This window comes from Lepisosteus oculatus, chromosome 5 (genome assembly GCF_040954835.1).
Source record: "Lepisosteus oculatus isolate fLepOcu1 chromosome 5, fLepOcu1.hap2, whole genome shotgun sequence".
NCBI lineage: Eukaryota > Metazoa > Chordata > Actinopteri > Semionotiformes > Lepisosteidae > Lepisosteus > Lepisosteus oculatus.
In genome coordinates this window covers 41,819,143-41,840,321 of record NC_090700.1, presented here as the reverse complement: position 1 = coordinate 41,840,321, position 21,179 = coordinate 41,819,143, and the positions used below count along the sequence as shown (strand labels likewise).

The following is a 21,179-nucleotide window of genomic DNA, read 5'->3' as shown; positions in this document are numbered from 1 at the left end:
AACGATATAAATTTAGGAATATCAATATGTTATCAAACTGTATATTGCCGGTTAGTGGTAGTTTAAATAAAAAATTATAATAAATACATAATAAATAAAAAACAGTATTCCATGTTTTTCATAAACATTTTAAGCATCAAAGTCTTTCATTTGGTATTTTGGAAAAGTTTTTACGTTCTCATTCTGACTTTATTAAGTTTATATATTTTATGACAAGTTATAATGTTTTAACCTTTTCTATGAATACTTGTGCTTGTTATTGCAGTACAAAAAAACAGAATTTGATGAAATTGTGTATGTAAAGAAATTAATAATGATATTTAAGGATTTATTTATTTTCATATAGCTCAAAGTATTACCGTAGTCCACATTCTGCAACAACTGCATCAATTTGACTCATTCACCCGTGATTACTTGAAAACATTTTGCCTACCCTTTTCAGCTAAAGCTTAAGTTGTCAAGCGGTGTGTTGGTGTAATGGCTTTGACGTGTGACTCGCGTGCTGGAGGTCAGGGGTTCGATCCGAACATATAAATATTTATTTGAAAAAACTAAAATAGTCAATATTATGGACACTATATTGAATTTTTTGGTATTTCTAAATATCACAACATGTCCAAAGCTAAGTGATTTATTAAAAGCAACTAATAATTTCAAACTGCTTGTATTTTAAAATTGTATTTATTTTGGAGTGATTTGTCACCGTTTTCACAACCTTCAATTTATCAAATGTCTATTTTTGAGACAGGGTGTTCTAGACCTCTTTTTAATTTCTGAAACTCCCTCTGTATTTCCTGTTTTCACACAGATAAGAATAAACTACATATGCAAATCTTTTCACAGGCGGAAAGAGGTTCTGTGCTCTTACCACAGTATGCATTGTTACATTTTTAAGCATCAGTTGAAGCATTCTGAAGTCTGTTAAAATCGTAAAAGTTTTTATCAAATAATATTGGTGAAACTGTTACCTGTCCTGGATATAGCAGTTAGAACATAGATAGTTGGATTTACACTTGTAAAAATGTTCCAATTTTAATGCGATACGGATGATATTATTAATAATAAATTACTTTGGACGATCTGTAAACTGATGATTTATAGAGGAGATGCGTTGTCTCTTTTCTTTCCAGCTTGGAATTAATTTTTACCTACTAATATATTCCATTGCAGCCACTTTATGTAACGCAACTCCATACTTCTCACAAAGGCTAGGAGTGTTTACACCCTGCTGTGTAATGCTATGTAGAATAGACAGTTCTGCCAGTTCTGGGGGATGGAAAGGAATTTTCAGTAGCATGCTCTGTTGTTGCTCTTTAACATAAGGCAACCAGCAATCAAATGTCCTGTTGTTCTCGGTACTGTAGGTTTAAAACTTGAACAAAGACATGCTACATGAATACAGCGCGATGTTGTATAATTTAAAAGCCACTACAGTATAGCTTGTGGGAAATACATTTATTTGTCCTGAATCAAAGTTTAACTCGTTCAGACCGCCCTACATTACAAACTCAGAGCGTTTCATTGTCTATTGCAACAGTATCGTTAGCAATGTAGTTAAAAGGAACATGTCGAAATGTTTCCAAAATAATCACAAGTGAACGAGTTGAGGGATTCGATAATAATAGAGAAATCATAACAATAACCCTGAGTTGTTTCATGTTAATAATGCAATCCAACTGAAAGAAGGACACTTAAATCAACAGGAAGAGACTATTGTTTCATTGACAAAAAGAAACGTCACACTCTCATTTAATCTGATTGTTTTGTTGCTGTGCAGACTGTTAAACGAGAGGAAAAGAGCGTCTCCTTCTTCGAAGCATTTCATTAATCTGATTGTGTATTTGTTTCCAATTAAAGTAAATTTTGAAAATCTCCGATTCACCGATTCACCATGCCTATAATGTTTTCCCAGAGATTACAAGGCAAGGCCCTTTTGCCTCTGGACCCATCGAAATTTTATGGATGTGATCCACTCCCAGTAAATTTCAAAAGTCACAAAATTACAAAACAGAAGAGTGGTGTAACGGTTGGCTATGGCATTCCCATCTGTGCAGTCCGATTTTACACTTAATTAGTGTAAACTTAATTAAGCCTAATTAAAGGGACTGATGAAAAAATCAGTGTTACCATAAGAATCAGAAAACAGAATAATGATTCAAATGTGTTACTTCCGATTGCCTTCAGTGTCTGTGGTGCTTGACTGGTATAATCTTGCTTTGGTTGCTAAAAACAGGTTGATTACTGTACAAAACAATTATTGAGTTATACAGTAAAGAAACTCCTCAGGTGTGGAATTCAACAAGTATCAAAAAGAAAGGCATTTTTTCTGTTTTTCTGTATAATCAGTCATTTCAGCAGAAAGAGTTTTTTCCATTCACTTACAGGACCCTCCCACGCCTTCCCCCATGCAGAAAGCCCTAAAATCTGACAATTCAGCACAAGACAAACAGGAACAGCTCTGTATATTTGGCAATGTCCCTTTTTCCGCATGACATCGACTTCCCTGAATGGCCTCTGCTAGATTTAGTTAAATTAAATCAGCTGATTACGAAACTGTCAGTGCCCTCATCTTACAACAGCTGAGCATTATATAATAATTGTATTAGCCTAGTGGAGTACGCGAAGGTAGAACTGCTTCTTTTCTTGTGCAGAGTAAAGCCACACTCAGGAAGCGGGATGCCACTGGGATATTACCTCAACATAATTCGTTTTCCCAGTCGTCCTAGTTACATCATTCACAGTTACGCCTCCTGTTTTGAAAAGCAGCACTAAGAAAATAAATTATGAAACAAACAAAGAAAACTACAGCGATAACAAAAGTTATTCATGAACAGCACACCCTACCATGGAAACAGAAATACATTCATCGTTTTCAGAAACTGCTAACTGCCCAGTACAACATCAGAATGAAAGTATTTGATTCTGGAAAATACGTTTTTTTATCTTAAACTTTAAAGGTACAGCATCGTGTATCATCACCTGTGCCACCCAAATGTTATATAATCAGTTACAAATGATCAGGTAATCAAAATTAAGATAGGAAAGTTCAGTAAATTTCTTGAATCTGTATCCTTCATTTCTAAGTCATAAATACATAAATATAATGGTTTATTATATTTCAGGTTATAATAAGAAATTAAACAAATCATTAACTTCAATATTTTATTAGATAAAATTGTATTAGATTAGATTTTATTAGTGATTCCTGGAATATTTTTTAAGTTGTATGTTATTTCACTGTTGCTGCTGCTGTTCTGTGTTTATGTTTTGGTGTTTTCTTAATGTCTAAGTATTGGAGCAGACATGCAAATAAGCATTTCATTGCATTTGTGCATATGACAAAAAACAGAACTGAACTGAAAGATATTTCAGCAGTTTATTGCAGTCATATATCTAAGAAGAGTTAAAGTAGGTTTTACTTCTACAAAGCATTCCAGTTGGATGATAAAATCCAGTCATCTTTTTAAAATTCTATAATGGGTTTAAATGCACATCATGGAAAAAAATTGAATATTTTCTGAAAATATAATATTTCCCACCCACACCCTTGTACGCCTTGCAGAATTGGTACTCTCACTTAATGCATTCTCTTTCAATAACCTTTTTTACCAGCACGTTAGTGGAGTCGCCATGGGCACCAGAATGTGACCCAGCTATGCTAATTTGTCGGCGGGTTAGAAGAACGCTCTTTCGCTTCCTACACTGGCTTTGTCCCGGACCTCTACAAGCGATACATCAATGACTGTATTGGTGCCACCACATGCTCTAATGACCAGCTAGAGCACGTCCTGCATCAATTCACTAACTCTCACCCATCCCTCAAATATACAGTTAACATATCCTCCACTACCCTTCTGTTTCTAGACATAAACCTATCCATTAACACTCCCCCACTCTCTACTTTAGTCTATTACACACCCACAGATTCACAGAGCTGTCTTCTGTACAGCTCATTTCACCCCAAACACACTAAAAACTCTCTCCCTTTTTACGATGACTCTGCAGTGATAACATAAATTTCCAGAACCAAGCACTCAAAATACACTCTTTTTTTCATCAACAGAGGATGCCCCACCTGTGTTATTGACAGGGCCCTCACCCGAGCCAAAAACAGCCCATCGGACCATCAACTCGATCAGGAACTCCCGGCCTAACAACAACATTCCTTTGGTGCTTCCCTGCTTCCCTAACGCACTCTCTATCCCCGGGACCATTAACAACAACTTTTCCATCCTAAAGGATGATCCCTCCATTGGGGCCCTCTTCCCTGACCACCTAATCTGTGTAAACTTCATGTTCACAGCTTCCTAGACCACCCTCAGCAATCATCCACACCAGGCACTTTGCCCTGCAACAGATCTCGCTGTATCACCCGCAAGTACATATCTAATACCACACTCATTCAAGACCCCTCAGGACAATTCTGGATCACTCAGGTGACATCTTGTAACTCCAGCAACCTTATTTACTGTATCTCTTGCAGTAAACGCCCAGCCATCTACATTGGGAAAACCAAAAGGAGACTTGGAGACCGCTTCAGAGAACATGTTAGGGCTGTGAAGATTAAAGATTTCTCCAAGCCCATAGATTCTCATTTCACCTATGATCAGACTGATCTCTCCATCTGCGTTCTCAAAGTAGCGTTTCTTAACTCCTATACCAGAAAGACATCAGAAACTAAAATTATCCTGAAACTTGATTCACACCTTCCCCCTTCTCTCAACGACAGACTTGTTTTCTTCTAACTCTCTCTATTCATTTGTAGGTTTTGTTTCACACCTCTCCTCACCTCTCTCGACCTCGCACCACTTGATTGGCCACTCTGCCTCTCCCCTGCTCCCGCCTCCTCCTCTCTCCTGGCTTTTGTTTTCCCATGCTATATCATCTATGCTGACTGCCCTATCTTTCTTACACCCGAAGAAGGCTCCACAGCTGAAACGTTGTGTTTTCTTTCTTCTCTTTTCAGCATGGAATAAACCTATTACTTGTCATTTATCAGAGAAATGTGTTAGATGTTCCATTTGCTCTATAGGAATAAAAGTAGTGATAGTCTGATGGCAGGGACCTGAAATGGAGTAAAATATACTGTAAGTACAGTACACCACTCTACTGGCAGAGGGAGAGTCTGAAGAGGGCGTCTAGAACAAAATATCCAGCCAATAGCCATGCTATTGAAACTGAATCTTAGAATCTTTCAAGAAACAGATGGATGAAATACTTGGATTGATTTGATACTACCAAAGAATTTATCAAAATTTTATTAAATTTTTAGATTATGTACTGATTAAAAGGATAACCCTGCCTGTAAGACTCTCCTCTTGTCTCAAATGTCTGATATTCAGGATTGGGAAGTATCTTATGCTTCAAGGCAAATCCTCAGGATTAACCAGCCGCATGAACACGCTCTCAGTATATTCTGAGAAAAAATGCTGAACATGGTGCTTTGTTTCTAGCTAACATGCCAGGTCTCATTATCACGTTATGATTCTCCACTGCATCATGAGAGCAGCCAGCTGAATCAGCTCTGCTCCAGTATTCCATGGAAAACACTGTTGGCCTTGTTGAAATAGTCATTTCTTCAATAGTAGCTCCTGTAAACTGGTTTTATAATCAGTTGATATCTGATTCTTCCCTATGACATTTTCCAAAACTAAAGTGGAATCAGCATTCTGACACTCTAGAATCCACACAACAGAAACTGAAGTTTGTATTCCTTTTAGTCCGTAAAACAATTAACACAACAATGACAGTAAAGTGAATAGAAAATTAATCTGTTTGTGAGAACAGAAAAAAAGATTAAGGAGTTTTATATACTCACCCATATGCTATTCAATGCTTTTAAGTATTACAGGTAAATAAGTGATGAGAACCATTATGAATAAAAGATACAGCACATTCAAACAAAAGAATATATATTATATAGGTTTAAAGTAAATCAGCATACAGTATCACTGCTGAAGATCATAAAAACTAAAATGAAGCATATTCTGCTAATGCACTTACAAAAAAAAACTCAGCAAGGACAGAGTTTACATGTTGTAAATAATATTCTTCAATGATAATGTAGTTTGATAAATAACCTAGTTACATTGCATGCTTTGGAAATCTTAAGCTTATTTGTTGTATTTTCAAAAATCAGTATTAGGTTACAAGTTGTACATACTGCAAAGCTAAACTTGTCACTACAGAACATAAAACAAGAGGCTGATCTTAAAGGTACTAAGTTCCTGACAATTAAAGATAAATAAAACAGGAGCTTCAGTAAATGTATCGTCCCTGTGTTCTGAATATCTTAACAGACACATCACTGGATCACAAAAAAACATCCAGGCAAAATTTAGTGACATCTTACATAGTTCCACAAGCTCTATGATCTCAGTCTGCAATATTTCCAATATGAAGGACAGGGCCCCCTTCATGTATTCAATTAAGTAAATTATCATATACTGTATAGCAATAAATACAAATGTGGTAGAGACAGAATGACAAAATGCCATTCACCATTGCTAAACATTAATCTTACTTTTCATTTCTTCACATTTACTAGAAGCACAAAAATGTTTAATAAATACAGAAAAAGATTCTTGAACATCTGCAAAAGAATAAAAATGCACCACATTTGCTATGGCCAAGACAAACAAAAGCAAATGAAAGTAAAATAACACTCACTATTGTAACTGAAAACATGTCTGGTATCTCATAATATTGGTCCAATAACTTTATTGTAATAGTTTTGAAATTTAAACTAAACCCTGTGGGCAAGATGAATACTATAATGACAAAATAATACATACAGTACATAGTTCAAGTAACATTAATATTACTGTAGCAGAAAAAAAATAACACTCAAACGCTTTTCATGTATTCAAACCCCTTCATTGTATTGCTCCTCAAATATTTCATAAGAATGCAGAGATTAATCATAGATATTTTGCCCACTTCACTCCTTTAGCTATGGAAATTCCTTTTTTCTTCTTGAATCTCTCATAGTTTATTGTGATGTTCCTGAACAGTATTTGGGTTACTTAAAAGTAAAACTGAATCTGTTCTGGAATCTTTATAACAATGATTCTACTTTTTATTGCAGAGAGGGCTTGAATTATTCATAAAATAAGGACAAGTCGCCCGGAGGCTAAGAGATTCTTTTCGTTTACGTGTCAGAAGTGTCTTAAAAGACTGAACCAAAAATAAGTAGCACAAAGGAAAAAGTGCAGGCAATCATACTACTGCACAGCTCTATAGTTTTTTTGGCATTTAAAAAAGAAAAATCCAGTCTATTCCTTGGATTCCAAAGGCATAAATCTTGGAAATGGACAAATTCCAGCATTACATAATCTATAATGGAAACAATCCTAAGAACTAAACTTATGTATGAAACACAAACTGGTGTGGAAAACAAATTCTTCTGTTTAAAAATGACAATTCCTCAACCATCTCTAATCCACTTTGACCTTGAGACTGCCATAGACATTTAAGATTTATAATGTAAGAATAGTGATTATAAAACAAAGCTCTAATACTTCAAGGAATTAATTTATGGTATAACTTTTAAATCATCTTCAACAAGGCTCTGCTCATGAAATATGTCATCAGTCCATCTCATATAACTATCATACTCTTTTGCTAAAGCCATAGTGAACAGGATAAGAGTCAGAATTCTAGCCTATTTATTTGTTTTTGGTATCTATAAGGCACATACATCTTTATAAGGAAAGATTTTATGCACTATTCTAAAGATCCTGATGTGATAAATATAAATTCCACCAAAGTAGACAATGACCCTGCAAGCACTGCAGGAGCTGAAACCCTGACAAGGTGTCTGTGTCATCATATTCAGCTACGCTTGCTGGTGATCTGAGTAGAGGCCACCCAGACAGTAGAACAAAAGCCTACTGGCAACCTATTCCACTTACACATTCGAATGCTCAATGCAACCCTTTGCAGAGCACAACAAGGTTGCTTTATCACCTACCGACAGCATATATTCTAGAAGGTTACAGGAAAGATGATTCACAGCCTTGTATTTCTGTTGTGTGAACTATAACAGCTGAAAACTAGACCAACTCACTGTCCCTGTAAGAAAAGTTTGCAGTTTGCTTGTGTGGCTATGTAAGTAACAAGGTGAGGATTACAGAAACAAGGAGCCAGCAGCTGTTGCTTTTTGAGAGATGAATTCCAGGGGTCTGACTGCACTGGTATTATAGGCTATTGTAAAAATCACACCCAAGTTAACTTCCAGTTTATGAAGCCCAGTGTTATCATAATGTGCATATAACAAAAAAAAAATCGAGTTCTATCTACCAAATTTATGCATGGTTACAGAATTGTAATGTTTCTGATCTGGCAGGGTTGAATATTGAGACAATGGTTATAAGGAGTTAAAATAATTTAATCTGACACCAATTTACTTTATAAACACTATATAACTGTTTTAATTTTTATCACCATACCAAAAAAAGAACTTATAGCCCTAGAAAGATTTCAAAGAAGAACAAAACGAGTGAAAAATGATTCGTGGAATTTGTCATATACTGTACAGGATAAGGCATATATAATCCTCTTCAGTCTGGAAAGAGTTTGAGAGGAGACATAAATTAAATATATATGATCTTCAGAGGTACTGATAAGGGTGATTTAGGACACTATTACACAACCTGTAGCGAAACTAGTACATGGGATGACAATTGTAAAATTAGACCTTAAATGTCTGGGCAGTTTTAAGAAACTGTTGAGTGACACTACAACTACTGAACAACTAAATTAACTAAATGAATGAACGACTAAACTAATGTACCTAATAAGAAAAAATGGGCCAAAAGGCTACCTCTCGTTTACATTCTTTCTTAATTTTGTGAAATGTACATTCTATAAGTAATCCTTGATCACAACGTTGACAACATATTTCTAAATTCTCCTTAATTTTCCCTTCCATGTTGTAGATTATAGGATTTGGTCTACTTTTTATCTGTTGAACACAGTAAAACTGTTTAAAACTCCTTTCTGAAAAGGACAAAAAATAATACAAATTTTCAAAAACCCTTACTTGCACATCATTATATGTGTGAACAGACTCAATTTCACTTTTCCCACATTCCCAGAAAGCTGTTTTGAAAATGTATTCTTTCTCCATTTTAGTGAAAAAATAATGATTCTGATGTTAATTATGCTTCATCACAAAAACATTCACAATGAAAACACATTTCTCAAGTTACTCACCAACAGTGTCACAAGGTTCATCTTTGTGGACACAGAAATCAGTCCTAAAAAATTAAAATACACAGTTGTTAATCAAAAGTCACAGACCAAATAACTTAATTTATCTGAGTTTCCACAGTTTTCTTTCAACAGTTTCAGGGTAGAGATAATAGGCAGTAACTACACAATTGCAATCCAGATGCCCCCCGATCCATAAAAAGGTAGTTAAAAGCCAGGTAGGTAGTTGCAGAACAATAAGTCTTACTTGTGTTTAATGTAAATACTTTTAAAAAGTTGGATAATTAATACTAAAATAGAGGATCTTAAAAGGATTTTAGGAGATATTCAACATGGTTTTAGAACAGATAAATATTGCTTATCTAACCTGTTGTAAGCAACAGCATGTTTAGGTTTTCATAGCGTTTTTTGCTAAAGTAACAAAATATCCACATAAACCATTATTAAATATTAAAGGCCGTTCAATCTAGGACAAAACACATATATCTGGGTAGAGAACAAGTTAATGGATAGAAGAAAGAGAGCTCATATAAAAAGTAAATGTTGAAATGAGGGTGATTTACTGTAATCAGTTAAATACCATAGGGTCATGTATTAGGCCTGCTAGTCTTCCTAAACTGAAACTGATTTGGACATATTTAGAAAACAAGTCAAATTCTCAGATGATCCCAAAACAGGAAGATCAGCTGACAGAGAAAGCTAAATACATTCAAGAAGACGATATTTTCAATAGACAAACACAGTGTTACTAGTTTGCTGCCAATCACAATAGACCCTGATGAACATCCCTATTGATAGCAAATGTTAATCAGCATAATTAATGTATATCATGTTTGTTCAGTAAAATGTCAATGCACCTGCTACAAATATGTCTTATTCTTCTTAATAACTTTGTGAATTTGCTGTAGATATAAATAATAACTGAAACTGCTAGTGATTTTTATGCTTGTTACATACTGCAACATGGAAAACACTGTACTTGAAGAAGAACATTATCCTCTAGATAATGTGAGGAAGCAATAAAAAAGCCAAACAAAATGTTAAAATATACAGTTAAAATTCAAGTCAATGGACCTAAAGTTTAAATCCCTTGAAGTACAGTTAAACCTGAACTTTAGTACATACTCATGTGGAATACTGTGTACAGTCTCTACATTACAAATACATTATTTCTTTGCAAATGGTCCAAAGAAGAAAGACCAGATATATTCCTTAAAACCTCATATACTGACTGGCTAAAAGAACTAAAAATGTTTAGTCTTGAACCGGGAGGAGTATAAGAGAATCTGAAAATTCTCTTTCAGAAAAAGTCAACCCAATGATATTTTCAGGATCAGAAAATCATCAAAAAGGGAACATAAAGAGAACTGTTTTTAGAAATGAAAACAAGATGCAGTCATTTACTCTAGAGGTTGTGGAAGAGTGGAACAAGCTACCCAGTCATGTTGCTGAAACATTTTGACGTATATCAAGAAACTGGGGTGGCTTCTTACTAGAATCCAAATGAGCATGATCAGAAAAGTGGCATAACCTTATTTGTAATCTTTCTTCTGTTTTTAAAAGAATAAATTAATCAGCATCATAGAGTCGTGAATAATAATACTTTCATTTAATCAAAACCTCCAGAGAGAAAATAAAAGCATGGCTGTCACCCTTTGGAGAAGCTATGCTCAGATAAGACCAAGATGGGTATGCTTGATTACTTTTTCTCAAGATGAAAATAAATGCTAATATTAAAATTCAACATACATAAAACTAGATGGCACCATGCAGACGGTTTCTTCTCAAAACACAGGTTCAAACCAGGATAGAATGACAATTACCCTTCCCTGCAGGATTTAGTCCTGAGGAACGGTACACAACACAAGTTACACAACTGGAGTTTAAAATTAACATTTCTTCCTGTTAATCACACATAAAACAATCTGCTTGCCCCAGGGTTTATGGGATAATGTTCCAGAGAATCTTTTATCTCTTTATAATATGCAAATTGAAAAATAAAATTATTCCAATTTTTCGTAAACACTTCAAGCTCTGTGAAAACAATCTGAGGCAGAGCTGCTGCTGTAGAGGTTTTCTGTGGGAAACATTAACTCAGGCAGAGCTAATATAGCACTCTGGAGGGCCATTATAATATATGTACAGTAGTATAAGCATTATATACAGTATAGTATCAAATCATGAACACAATGTATATAAGAATATACAGTATGTATGTATGTATACTTATGTGCAAATGTAACACTCCTACCATAATCTGTCACTGAGTAATGTGAAAGTGAAATTTCTACTAGTGCTGAGTAATTGACAAAGACAGATCTCTGGTTCTTCTTAGAGGTTTAACACATACAAGTGACTTGTGTTCCTACTTCCTACTAACAGCCCATGTGAATATCCTGTTAACTAGGCAACGTGTGAACAGCTGTATCTCAGCATCTGGATATGGAGTGAAAGAATGTTTGGAATGTACAGCACACCAGAAAGTGATACCTGGGAAAGCAGTTACATAAAGTGACCTTTGTTGAAATGAGTATAAGAAAAGCAGCTGAACCAATCCAGCAGAACTGCTTTTATTTCTGCATATTATTTATAATGTTTATATTTATTATAATTATTAGATTAATTATTAAATAATAGTGGTTATGTATGTAGATGATTGTTGCCTGCTCCAAATTATTTTGTTCATTGAATTAAGGTTTTAAAGGTGACTATCAGAGATTATTCCCATTTCTGTGGCCTGAATAGTGATACAAATCTTAAAGAAGAAAGGTTATGAAAGCATACAGAGGTTCTTTTCCATAAAAATACAAATTTAATTTCTGTAGTTCAAGTAGGTAGCTGCATCAGCATGTAGGCTGCAAAGGAACAAGTAAATGTTTATTCCATTTCTTTCTATTCCAAAGAGAAGAAAAGAAACAACGGTTCAACTGTGGACCCTTCTTCACACCCAAAGAAGCCTCCACAGCGAAACATCGTGTTTCTTTTCTTCTCTTTTAATGTGCAAGTGACTTTCTTCATACATTTTTCTATGTTGAGGATGTTAGGGAGTATAAGGAGTTAAAACTGCCATCTCAGCAGATTCTACTACGTTTAAATTGAGCATTACTTAAGAGTTTATTGAAGAAGGTCATCAAACGACTTTTAATTACATTGGTCAGCCTGAGTTCACACAGGAAGCTGCTTTGAACTTGCAATTAGCATGTCAAACCCAACAACAAAGTTCAGAAAATTACAGAGGATCGTTTAGTCTAGATATACATAGCCAGATGATGTGTGTGATACCACAACAATGCTGGGATAATACCGTTAGCTCAGTCTTTCCTTTTAATTCAGATTGGCAAGGAAGCAACTTCAGTCACAGTCCCAAACCCTGTAATTTAACAAAACCTAGTCTTACATATCAATCTGTGAGTAGTTTTTAAGTAAAGAAACAAAAATGACCCACATCCTCTTATGTTGATACAGCAAGACTTTGTTTACTCTTACAGTATGTTAGTAAAACAAATATTTTGGTAGAATTTTTAAATTAAAACTAAGGCAAATACAGAAATCTAACTAACAACAAAGCCATCATGCAAAACAAGCACAGTCTGTACACTTGCCCCGAGTAAAAGGAAAGTCCAACTTTTACATCTAATCAGTTGGATTTATTGCTTGTCAAAAGCAGCCATGATTGCTGTACATTTTTTTGGCAATTGCATGAGAGCTAAACATTTCTCTTTATTTTCGACCATTTTCAGAAATTCTCAAATATCTCTTGATGAATGTTTTTGATTTGTTGAATTTAAGGATGAAGTGAATGTGATGCTCGGCAGGGTGGTAGAAAGTACTTGGCCATTTCGGTGCTTTAATTGCATGGAGAACTGGGAGAAGAGGTGGTAGCAGGATTGACGCTAGTTTACAGTGACATCTGAGAACAGATGTGATAAATCTCATGTGATCTGCTCCAAATTGTCACAAAAAGGCAGTTATTTCAGGAACAGGGTTGACAGCACAGCGTATACTCACATGCAAACGTTTTCCACATTTTTCAAAAATGGGCATTAAGGGTTCTCGAGAACCAGAAAAGAGAGAAAAGGGAGTACTGTCAAAAAGTTTATTAAAGAGTTTATTTTCCTGCCAAAATTATATTATGAAAGTGATCATTATTATGTTATAGTGCGTTGCAAAAATATTTGGTCCCTTCCTACAGTGTCCCATTTAGTGAAATTTTTAAAATTATGCATATACTTTTTTTAAAGTTAATATTTAACTCAAAACCTGAATGCTCCAACTGAAGTCTTCTAAGGGTAAGATACGTTACAGAAAATGTCAAAACCTACAGAGAAAAAAATGGAATAATAAGACTAAATAACTTTTCAGACCTGTAAATTTCATATGTGGTAGAAGCAACTTTTGCAGTTATTACAGCCACAAGTCTACATATCTATCAATTTTGCCTATCAAATTGGTTCAGTTCTCACCCAGTTCTTCTTGGCAAATTTAATAAAACTCAATCAAATTACTTGGAGACTGATTGTGAGCAAATCTTTTCACATATTCCCAATAGGATTGAAGTCTGAATCTTGAAAAAGCTACGTATGGTTTTCACATTCTTATTCTTAATCCAGTGTGCTTTTAATTACTGTCCTACTAAAAGGTAACATTTAATTCCACATTTTTTTTTCAAATTGTATTCCAATTGTAAATCTGAAGCAGGTTTGCCTCTTAGATTTGCCTGTATTTTGTTCCATTTCTCCTCAGTCCTGAAAAACTTCTCAGTACTTGCTAATAGGAAGCAGGTCAAAGACCAAAGCAGGTCAGATTTGACTCATGGACTCCCATCTCACCCATTGAACTCTGTAGCTCTTTCAAAGTTTCTGTTGACCTCACAGTTGCTTTCTTAACCAGTACGACCCTTGGCCACCTGTCCACTTTGGAGAGATAGCCTGTTCAAGACAGTGTCTGGGTGCCTTCCACAACTTCAAGTTCAACTTGGTACAGTATGCTTCAATGGTACAGTAATTGCTTGAAGGACCTTACAGAGACAGGTGTATTAATTCTGAAATCATAACTAACAGTATTATTTCATAAAGAGGTATTTTGAATAATTGTGTGCCCCAATAAGGTGATTTTTTTCTCAAATTAATTGAGGTTTGCTACAGCTAAGCATTTTAATACTTATGATATCATGACTTTTCCTTCTTTTGTCTTTCATATTATTTCTATTTTGTTTGTTTTTGCTTTTAATGCAAGGAGCAGGTTTTATATATAACAAATAATATTTGTTACTTTATGGTGTCATGACTGCAAGCTTTAAAGCAACAAAATGTGAAAGTGGTGCAAGATTGTGATTACTTTTGAAAGGCACTTTCAATTTTCTAAATGATAACTAAAATAAAAATATCAAATTCTAGTCACAAAAAGCTCAGTTTCTTCAAAGCCAAAACATCTGAGTTTCTTTCAACACTGCTAAATAAATTACTGTTTTATCGCAAAATATAGAATGATAAGCCTGCAGAGGGCCAGTATTGTCTCTAATCAAAGTTATTTAATGACTTTTAATCTCATCAGGAGCTGTTAACAGGATGCCGTCTTCATGAATGCTACTTTAATTTATCTGACGTGAAGATTATCTTTCCTGTAGACTCAAGAAAACAATACCAGTACTTAGCAGAGATGTTTCACTGAGTGTTTTTTTAAATTAAACTACAGTTCAGAAGGCCAAAATATAATTCCTGTAGTATATGCTCTTGTCTTTCAAAATGATCTCTACATTAAACGCATTAGACAGATGTTCATTCTGCATACTACGTCTTCATAGAGAGGCCTTCTAGGTACTCAGATATCATATTTAACATGAACTGAACAGTGAACAAAAGCCTTCACTGTTTAAACATTCCCTGTGTCCTTTTACATTGGACGCCTTGAAAGATGAATAGCATCTGACATGCTACATGGGAATTATTTTAAACAAAAGAATTCTTATTTCCAGAGAATTATATCAGGTAACAATACCTAAATCAAAATATGGAATGTGTCATTTTCTGCCCATAATAATCCTCCTGAGTATTATGGCAAAGAACTGGATGCAGATTCCCCACTGACAAGGACAAAAGTGAGTAATTAAGACCATTAGCATTATGCTTACAAGATTTTTAATCTTCCTCATAGAAAAAGTCTAAAGACAAGTCTGTCAGAAAATTCCTGGTTGTCATTTGATAGGCAGTGCCTGAAAAATTGCAGTCAAAAGGTCATCTTGACAGCAGGCTCAAAATGAAAAACTGGCTACAGAAGCACCTTGTAACGAACACGGCCACGTCCACAGGGGGAATATCATCCTTCCCTCCAGGTACTTGATTGTTTCCAAGGTAACGAGCGCCCCCATACTCTTCCTGCTGCCAGTGACAAAAGCTCTCCAAAGACCTCTCTCCATGGTGTCCAATCTTCAGCTTCTCCTGTGAGAAACAATCAACCAAAACAGCAACATAAACCTCTTGCACCCCATGTTCAAACCTGGCCTGACTCAAAGGGGAGTCCTGCAAGACTGTTCATATTTAAATTTAAAGCTTTGACAAGGGTTATGATCTCTTTTGTCAATTACCTTAGTGATCTATGGAAATAATATAAACTGGACTTGTATTATGTATATTATATTTGTTTAAAAACAAAAGGGAATTGCGTACAACAGTAATTCCCAATTCCCATAGCTCACATGTTGAGCACAAGCAACAAAAATATTAATCATTTGTTCAGGAAAGGATCATCCACAATTTGTTTTCAAAATAAATCAACGCTCAATACACTGTGAGCAAGTAAAACGTATGTTTCTTTTAGCTCTTCAGAGATATTACCAGAAAAGAACTGGCCTATAATTAGGACTTTACCAATGATGATCTTATCTGCAAAGAAAGAGGCATCCAGTTCTGCTATTTAGATAGTATTATCATTTGTCAGAAATGATATCCCAAAATAAAAAAAACATATTTGCTAAACTCAGCCACCAGTTTATTATAATTTAAAAAGCAACGTATCTGCAATAAAAGGGTTCAGATGGACTTACTGGGCGGCTGTGGAGCAGGACCAGCTTCGTGACACGGATGTTGAGTCTGATCCCCAGGCTCTTATGATGAAACATATTGTAGACCTGTTGGAACAAAGAATTATTGCTGGCCAGCCACCAGTCATATCCTTCTTTATACAACAGCATAGGGAACAAAGTACAGGACTGTGAAAAAAGACTGCACTGAGTCTCACTTGAAAAATAAAACACTGCAGTTTTCCTGAGCACCTGGTTAAATAAAATACAAGCTCATTCAGCTCAACAGTTTCAAAGCTTTTTATGACAGAACATGACGAAAGCAATAAATGCGATTTCAGTACATTGAGAGCAGGTATAAGTTGCTTACACTGTCAGTGGGATCTCTTTAAAATGAAGAGAGATAGAATTTAATAGTATTAAACTCTGTTACTCATAGGAAAAAGAAGTTAAAAATTCTGTACATGATCCACCATAGATATCAAAATCCTCTTAATTAAAAGTTTACTTACTGCTTACAATAAAATGTATCACACTGGACTAAAATATAAAATAGTTCAGGTGGGTAGCTGCGTCAGCATGCGTAGGCTGCAAAGGAACAAGTAATAGGTTTATTCCATGCTGAAAAAAAGAAGAAAGAGAACACAACGCCTCAGCCGTGGAGCCTTCTTCAGGTGTGAGAGGTTCTGGTTCCAGGTTCTTCACACCTGAAGAAGGCTCCACGGCCGAGGCGTTGTGTTCTCTTTCTTCTTTTTTTCAGCATGGAATAAACCTATTACTTGTTCCTAAAATATAAAATGCTTCTTTTACTAGAATCAATGTTTCCTGCTGTGGACAACCCCAAAAAGCAGCAGACATGTAATGGTAGAAAACTATTTTACATAATTAGTTGACAACAATATTGTTTATGGTAACTTCTGGTAATCCTAGACATACAGTAACAATGTTACAGTGACCACCTTGCATATAATGTTACAAACATCCATGAAAAAATCAAAGGTCACACCATCACATATCAAACATGAGCACTCAAAATATCCAATTGTTTCTATGAAAGAAATCAATGGCAATGTGTGCCAAAGGAAAAAGCAGATATTAATTCCACATTGAAAAGCAAAGAGAAAAAAGAAAAACACGATATAGAATTTTCTTGATGTGTATTTTGAAGTCTTTACACAGATTCCACAGCTGAAAATTGTGTTTTCTTCTTTTTTATTTTTCAGCTTGAGGTCAAACTCTACTTGTTCCTTTGTAACTATGGCATGCCATACAGACATACTTTTCTCTACAATCTTTCCACATCATCGAGGTCCTAGTCCTTAAAAACTAGCATTGCAGATTGCATGTGGTCAGCTAGATGCCAAGACAAACTTCTCACTCCCTCACATCTCTCCTGCACTTCGCTGGCTTTTGTTGGCCTCAAAACTGCAAAATATACTTTTTTACAGCTTTGAATCTAAATACTTTTAATCAGCTGGCAGGTTTAGCACTTGGTAATGAGGAACTGCAGGGCGTGAAACATCAGTATGGTTTCTGATACTAGCCAACCCCTCGAGGTGTTGAGGCTAGCCAAGAGAAACACTGAATTCCTGTTCAGTAGAGTGCAATTTAAAATGACTTACAACCTTTTACACAAAGCATGTAGCATTTCACATTTCACACATATTGCTATAGTTTGAGCAACACAGAGCATTCCAACTCCAGCTAAACTTAAGAAAGACAGATGAGACAGGGCAAAATGATGTAAATGTCAGGCTTAGCTATTAAACAAAGTGTAATCTGTATTACAAGTTACGTTAAAACAAGCCAACTGTACTGTGCACAACAGTCTAAGTATGGGCTCCATGCTCATCCTTTAGTAAATGTAATAAACTGATTGTCACAATTCTGTCCTTTTCCTAGTGTTGCCTTCAAAAATACCTTGTGGCAGTTATTAAAGTTTTAGGTTTTAGGATCAAAACCCATCAATTTTACTGAAAGGGAGCAATTTGTAGGATTTTTCATTATTACACTTAAATGAGATTTCCGCAGTTCTTATACATGGTTTAACACACCTCTTCCGCACACTTAGTTTGTGCCTATGAAAGTAGTGATTTTGTTTTGGCACTGCTTGATTGTGTCTGTGGTTTAAAGACCATTGTGTTGACATCTCTTACCATGTTCATGACGGTGAGGATGAACCTCTGCGCAGCCTCAGCTCCGTGATACTGCACCATGTCAGAGTCGGCGACAACCACCGTTTCCACTACATATTCACTGTGCAGCCGGATAGCATTTCTCTTGCTCCTCCCATCCTCTGTTGGTTTGGTCTGCTTTAATTTCTTCTTTCCTGCAACACACCAAATAATACACTGACAGGTCGAAACTACTGTACAGGCAGATAAAATACATGGAAATAAAGATTGGGATTTGATTGTCAAAGAAGATATCCCTAGTTACTTCATGCTGGGCTCATACTGTAATCACAGTAGAAAATTAGCTCTGCCTCAGTGAACCTTTACTAGAAAACACTCAGAATGAATGTTTACAGAAGGTTGTATTGCAGCAACTACAATCTCTACTTAGGATGTCTAAACAAAACTAAATTCCTGTCTTAAGTACATATTTCTCTGCATGTAACAATTAAATACATAAACATTCATTATTTTCTTTTATCTAATTCAAGACTTCTTTAGGCTCTGACTGCATGCATTCTGAAGGTACTGCTCATAATTCAGAAAGCCAGAACAAATATTTATCAAGTACTGTATAGGTACTCTTTCCAATGGTGCAAAAAAAGAAATTTTTCAACAGTTTTTTTCAACATCGGATTTATAGGGAAAACAAAGGAGCGTAAAACTGATTCATCATATTTGTAACTCAGATTTTATTGATATACAGCAGCTTTAGATAAATCCAATAAAATAGAGCTTTTCCAGAAACTTTAGGGAGGAAAAACGAGCTATTATTGTAGCCAGGGTCAATGCTTGGGTTAATGGAATTAGTCTACCATGATCACCTTTCTTGTGCACGGCCTTTCTGCTTTCATCATGACCTCCATATTTCAGTAGCATGTGGAGAAAGAGCGAATAGAGAATTCTTTCAGTGTAGCCTATGTTGTTTTTGGCAGTTCCTTCCTGAAGATTTCAGTCTAGTGATCTGCATTTGTGTGGAGAATCACTTCTTTAAAATTAGTAGTTTCAACAAAAAGTAGTGACAATATCATTTAACTATAGCTAATTTTACACCATAGTAAGAACTTAAACTGTTCTGTGAAGATTACATGATAGGACTACATCTCCACAAAATTCATATAAAATAAAAAAATGAAAATTGTGATTTTTGGAAAGAGCAAAAGAACTGGGCACCACTTTGTGCTGTTCTAGATCACATTTTTTAGCCACTGGCAACATTTAACAAATAATGAATTTTGAGATTCTGTCTCTGGATTTGTAAACATTTTTGATGGGTCCCATGTTGTCAGCAGCAGTAGAGTCTTTTTATCTTAATTAAAGCCAAGAGTTAACAATAATGCAAGCAGCTGGTATAGTTCAACAATCCAAAACTCGCCTTTTGATTTTGAGCAGCCAGTATGTGCCTGGTAAAGGTTGTAGGATGTGCATTATAAGACTGAACAACAGGATGTTACTAGTTCATTCCAATAAGCAAAAGGCCATGCCTTGTAACTTAACAGAAAAAGAAAAGTTTGTGCACTTCTCAAAAAAAGGAGGATTACAGTATATTCTCTATTCTCACAGAGCTAAAATCTTTCTTCTATCGGAAAAAAGAATCCTGTACCCTGGAGAAAAGCTGAAAAAGTGCAGAATTCAAGATAAAGTGGAGTGTGTTATACTGAAACCTCAACCCCCCTGATACTCCAAAATTACAAAATTAATTACTCAAATAACCATCTTATTTGCCAGAAGGCTGTCGCCTTCACCCCGTGGAAATGCACCATCACATGTGGGGATTGTAATATGAAGTAGGCTGCTAATGTTTGAATGCTATGTTTTTAATTCTAGTAGATACTCAATTAATCAGGACAACAGAGTGATTGCTTTCAATTAATCATAAGCAATGCTGATGCACAACGCCTTCACCTTTAGGCCTAATCAAAATCATTGTTTGTGATGAATTAAACATAAATCTAATCAGATCTTGCTTTTAAGTATTTCTGAACGAGTCCCCCAGAAAAGTATTACAGAAAATGTGCTATGATTATACTGGCAAATAACAACTTTGTAACAAAATCCTTTTTAACAATAGCTTAGAATTACCAAATATTTTACTATCTAGCTTGTTTTTAGCTATGATTATACTAGCAAATAAAAACTTTGTAACAAAATCATTTTTAAGATTTCTTTAGAATTACCAAATATTTTACTATCCACCCCTCAGTTTGGAAAATAATTTCTGTGCATTTTAGTACACATGACTCTCATATCTGCTTAGGGATTAAAAGGAAAAGCAGACAGGCTCCCCTCTCCTGTACATCTTTCAAGATATAGATCTTTGATGAGCTAAAAGTTCAGCGGCGCCATACTGGGAGGGAGTGGTATGTCCCTGCAAAAATACAGGAGCCCAAGAAACCACAGGAGTTGTTTATAAAACAGAGATGAGTGAACAGTTTGTTGTTGTTTTCATCATATGGTTTGGCTTTGAATTGTATTCTGGAACAGTACTGGTTGAGCCCAAAGCAAAGGCTAACACAAATTCAAGAAAGAGACTTAAGAGAAGCAGAAGGAGAGGTGTAATCCTGAAAGAGAAAACTGATAGTAACAAACTGCTAATAAGCTGAATAAATGTCACTCACAGTACTGCCAGTGAAACAACAGACATCCTGCCTTGGGGTGAGTAAAGATGAAGTTCTATATTAAATAGTGTAAAGTATAACAGAGGCAGTTTAAGACAAAAACTTAAAATAAAAAAGCCTGATGGTATTCTACCTATATATATAAGGAAACAAGAT

At 35.3% G+C, this 21,179-nt stretch overlaps 1 protein-coding gene across 2 annotated transcripts in view; it reads right to left on the bottom strand.

The window, feature by feature from the left end:
- The window catches only part of adamts17 (ADAM metallopeptidase with thrombospondin type 1 motif, 17), a 130,381-nt gene that overhangs the window by 91,825 nt on the left and 17,377 nt on the right, over positions 1-21,179 (bottom strand). For both annotated transcript variants that reach the window (XM_015342986.2, XM_006628663.3), the window contains exons 4-7: positions 18,388-18,560; positions 16,256-16,339; positions 15,493-15,650; positions 9,217-9,260 (exon numbers count right to left, since the gene is read on the bottom strand). In XM_015342986.2, coding sequence (XP_015198472.1) covers positions 9,217-9,260; positions 15,493-15,650; positions 16,256-16,339; positions 18,388-18,560 — 459 coding nt within the window. The remainder of the gene's footprint in view (positions 1-9,216; positions 9,261-15,492; positions 15,651-16,255; positions 16,340-18,387; positions 18,561-21,179) is intronic.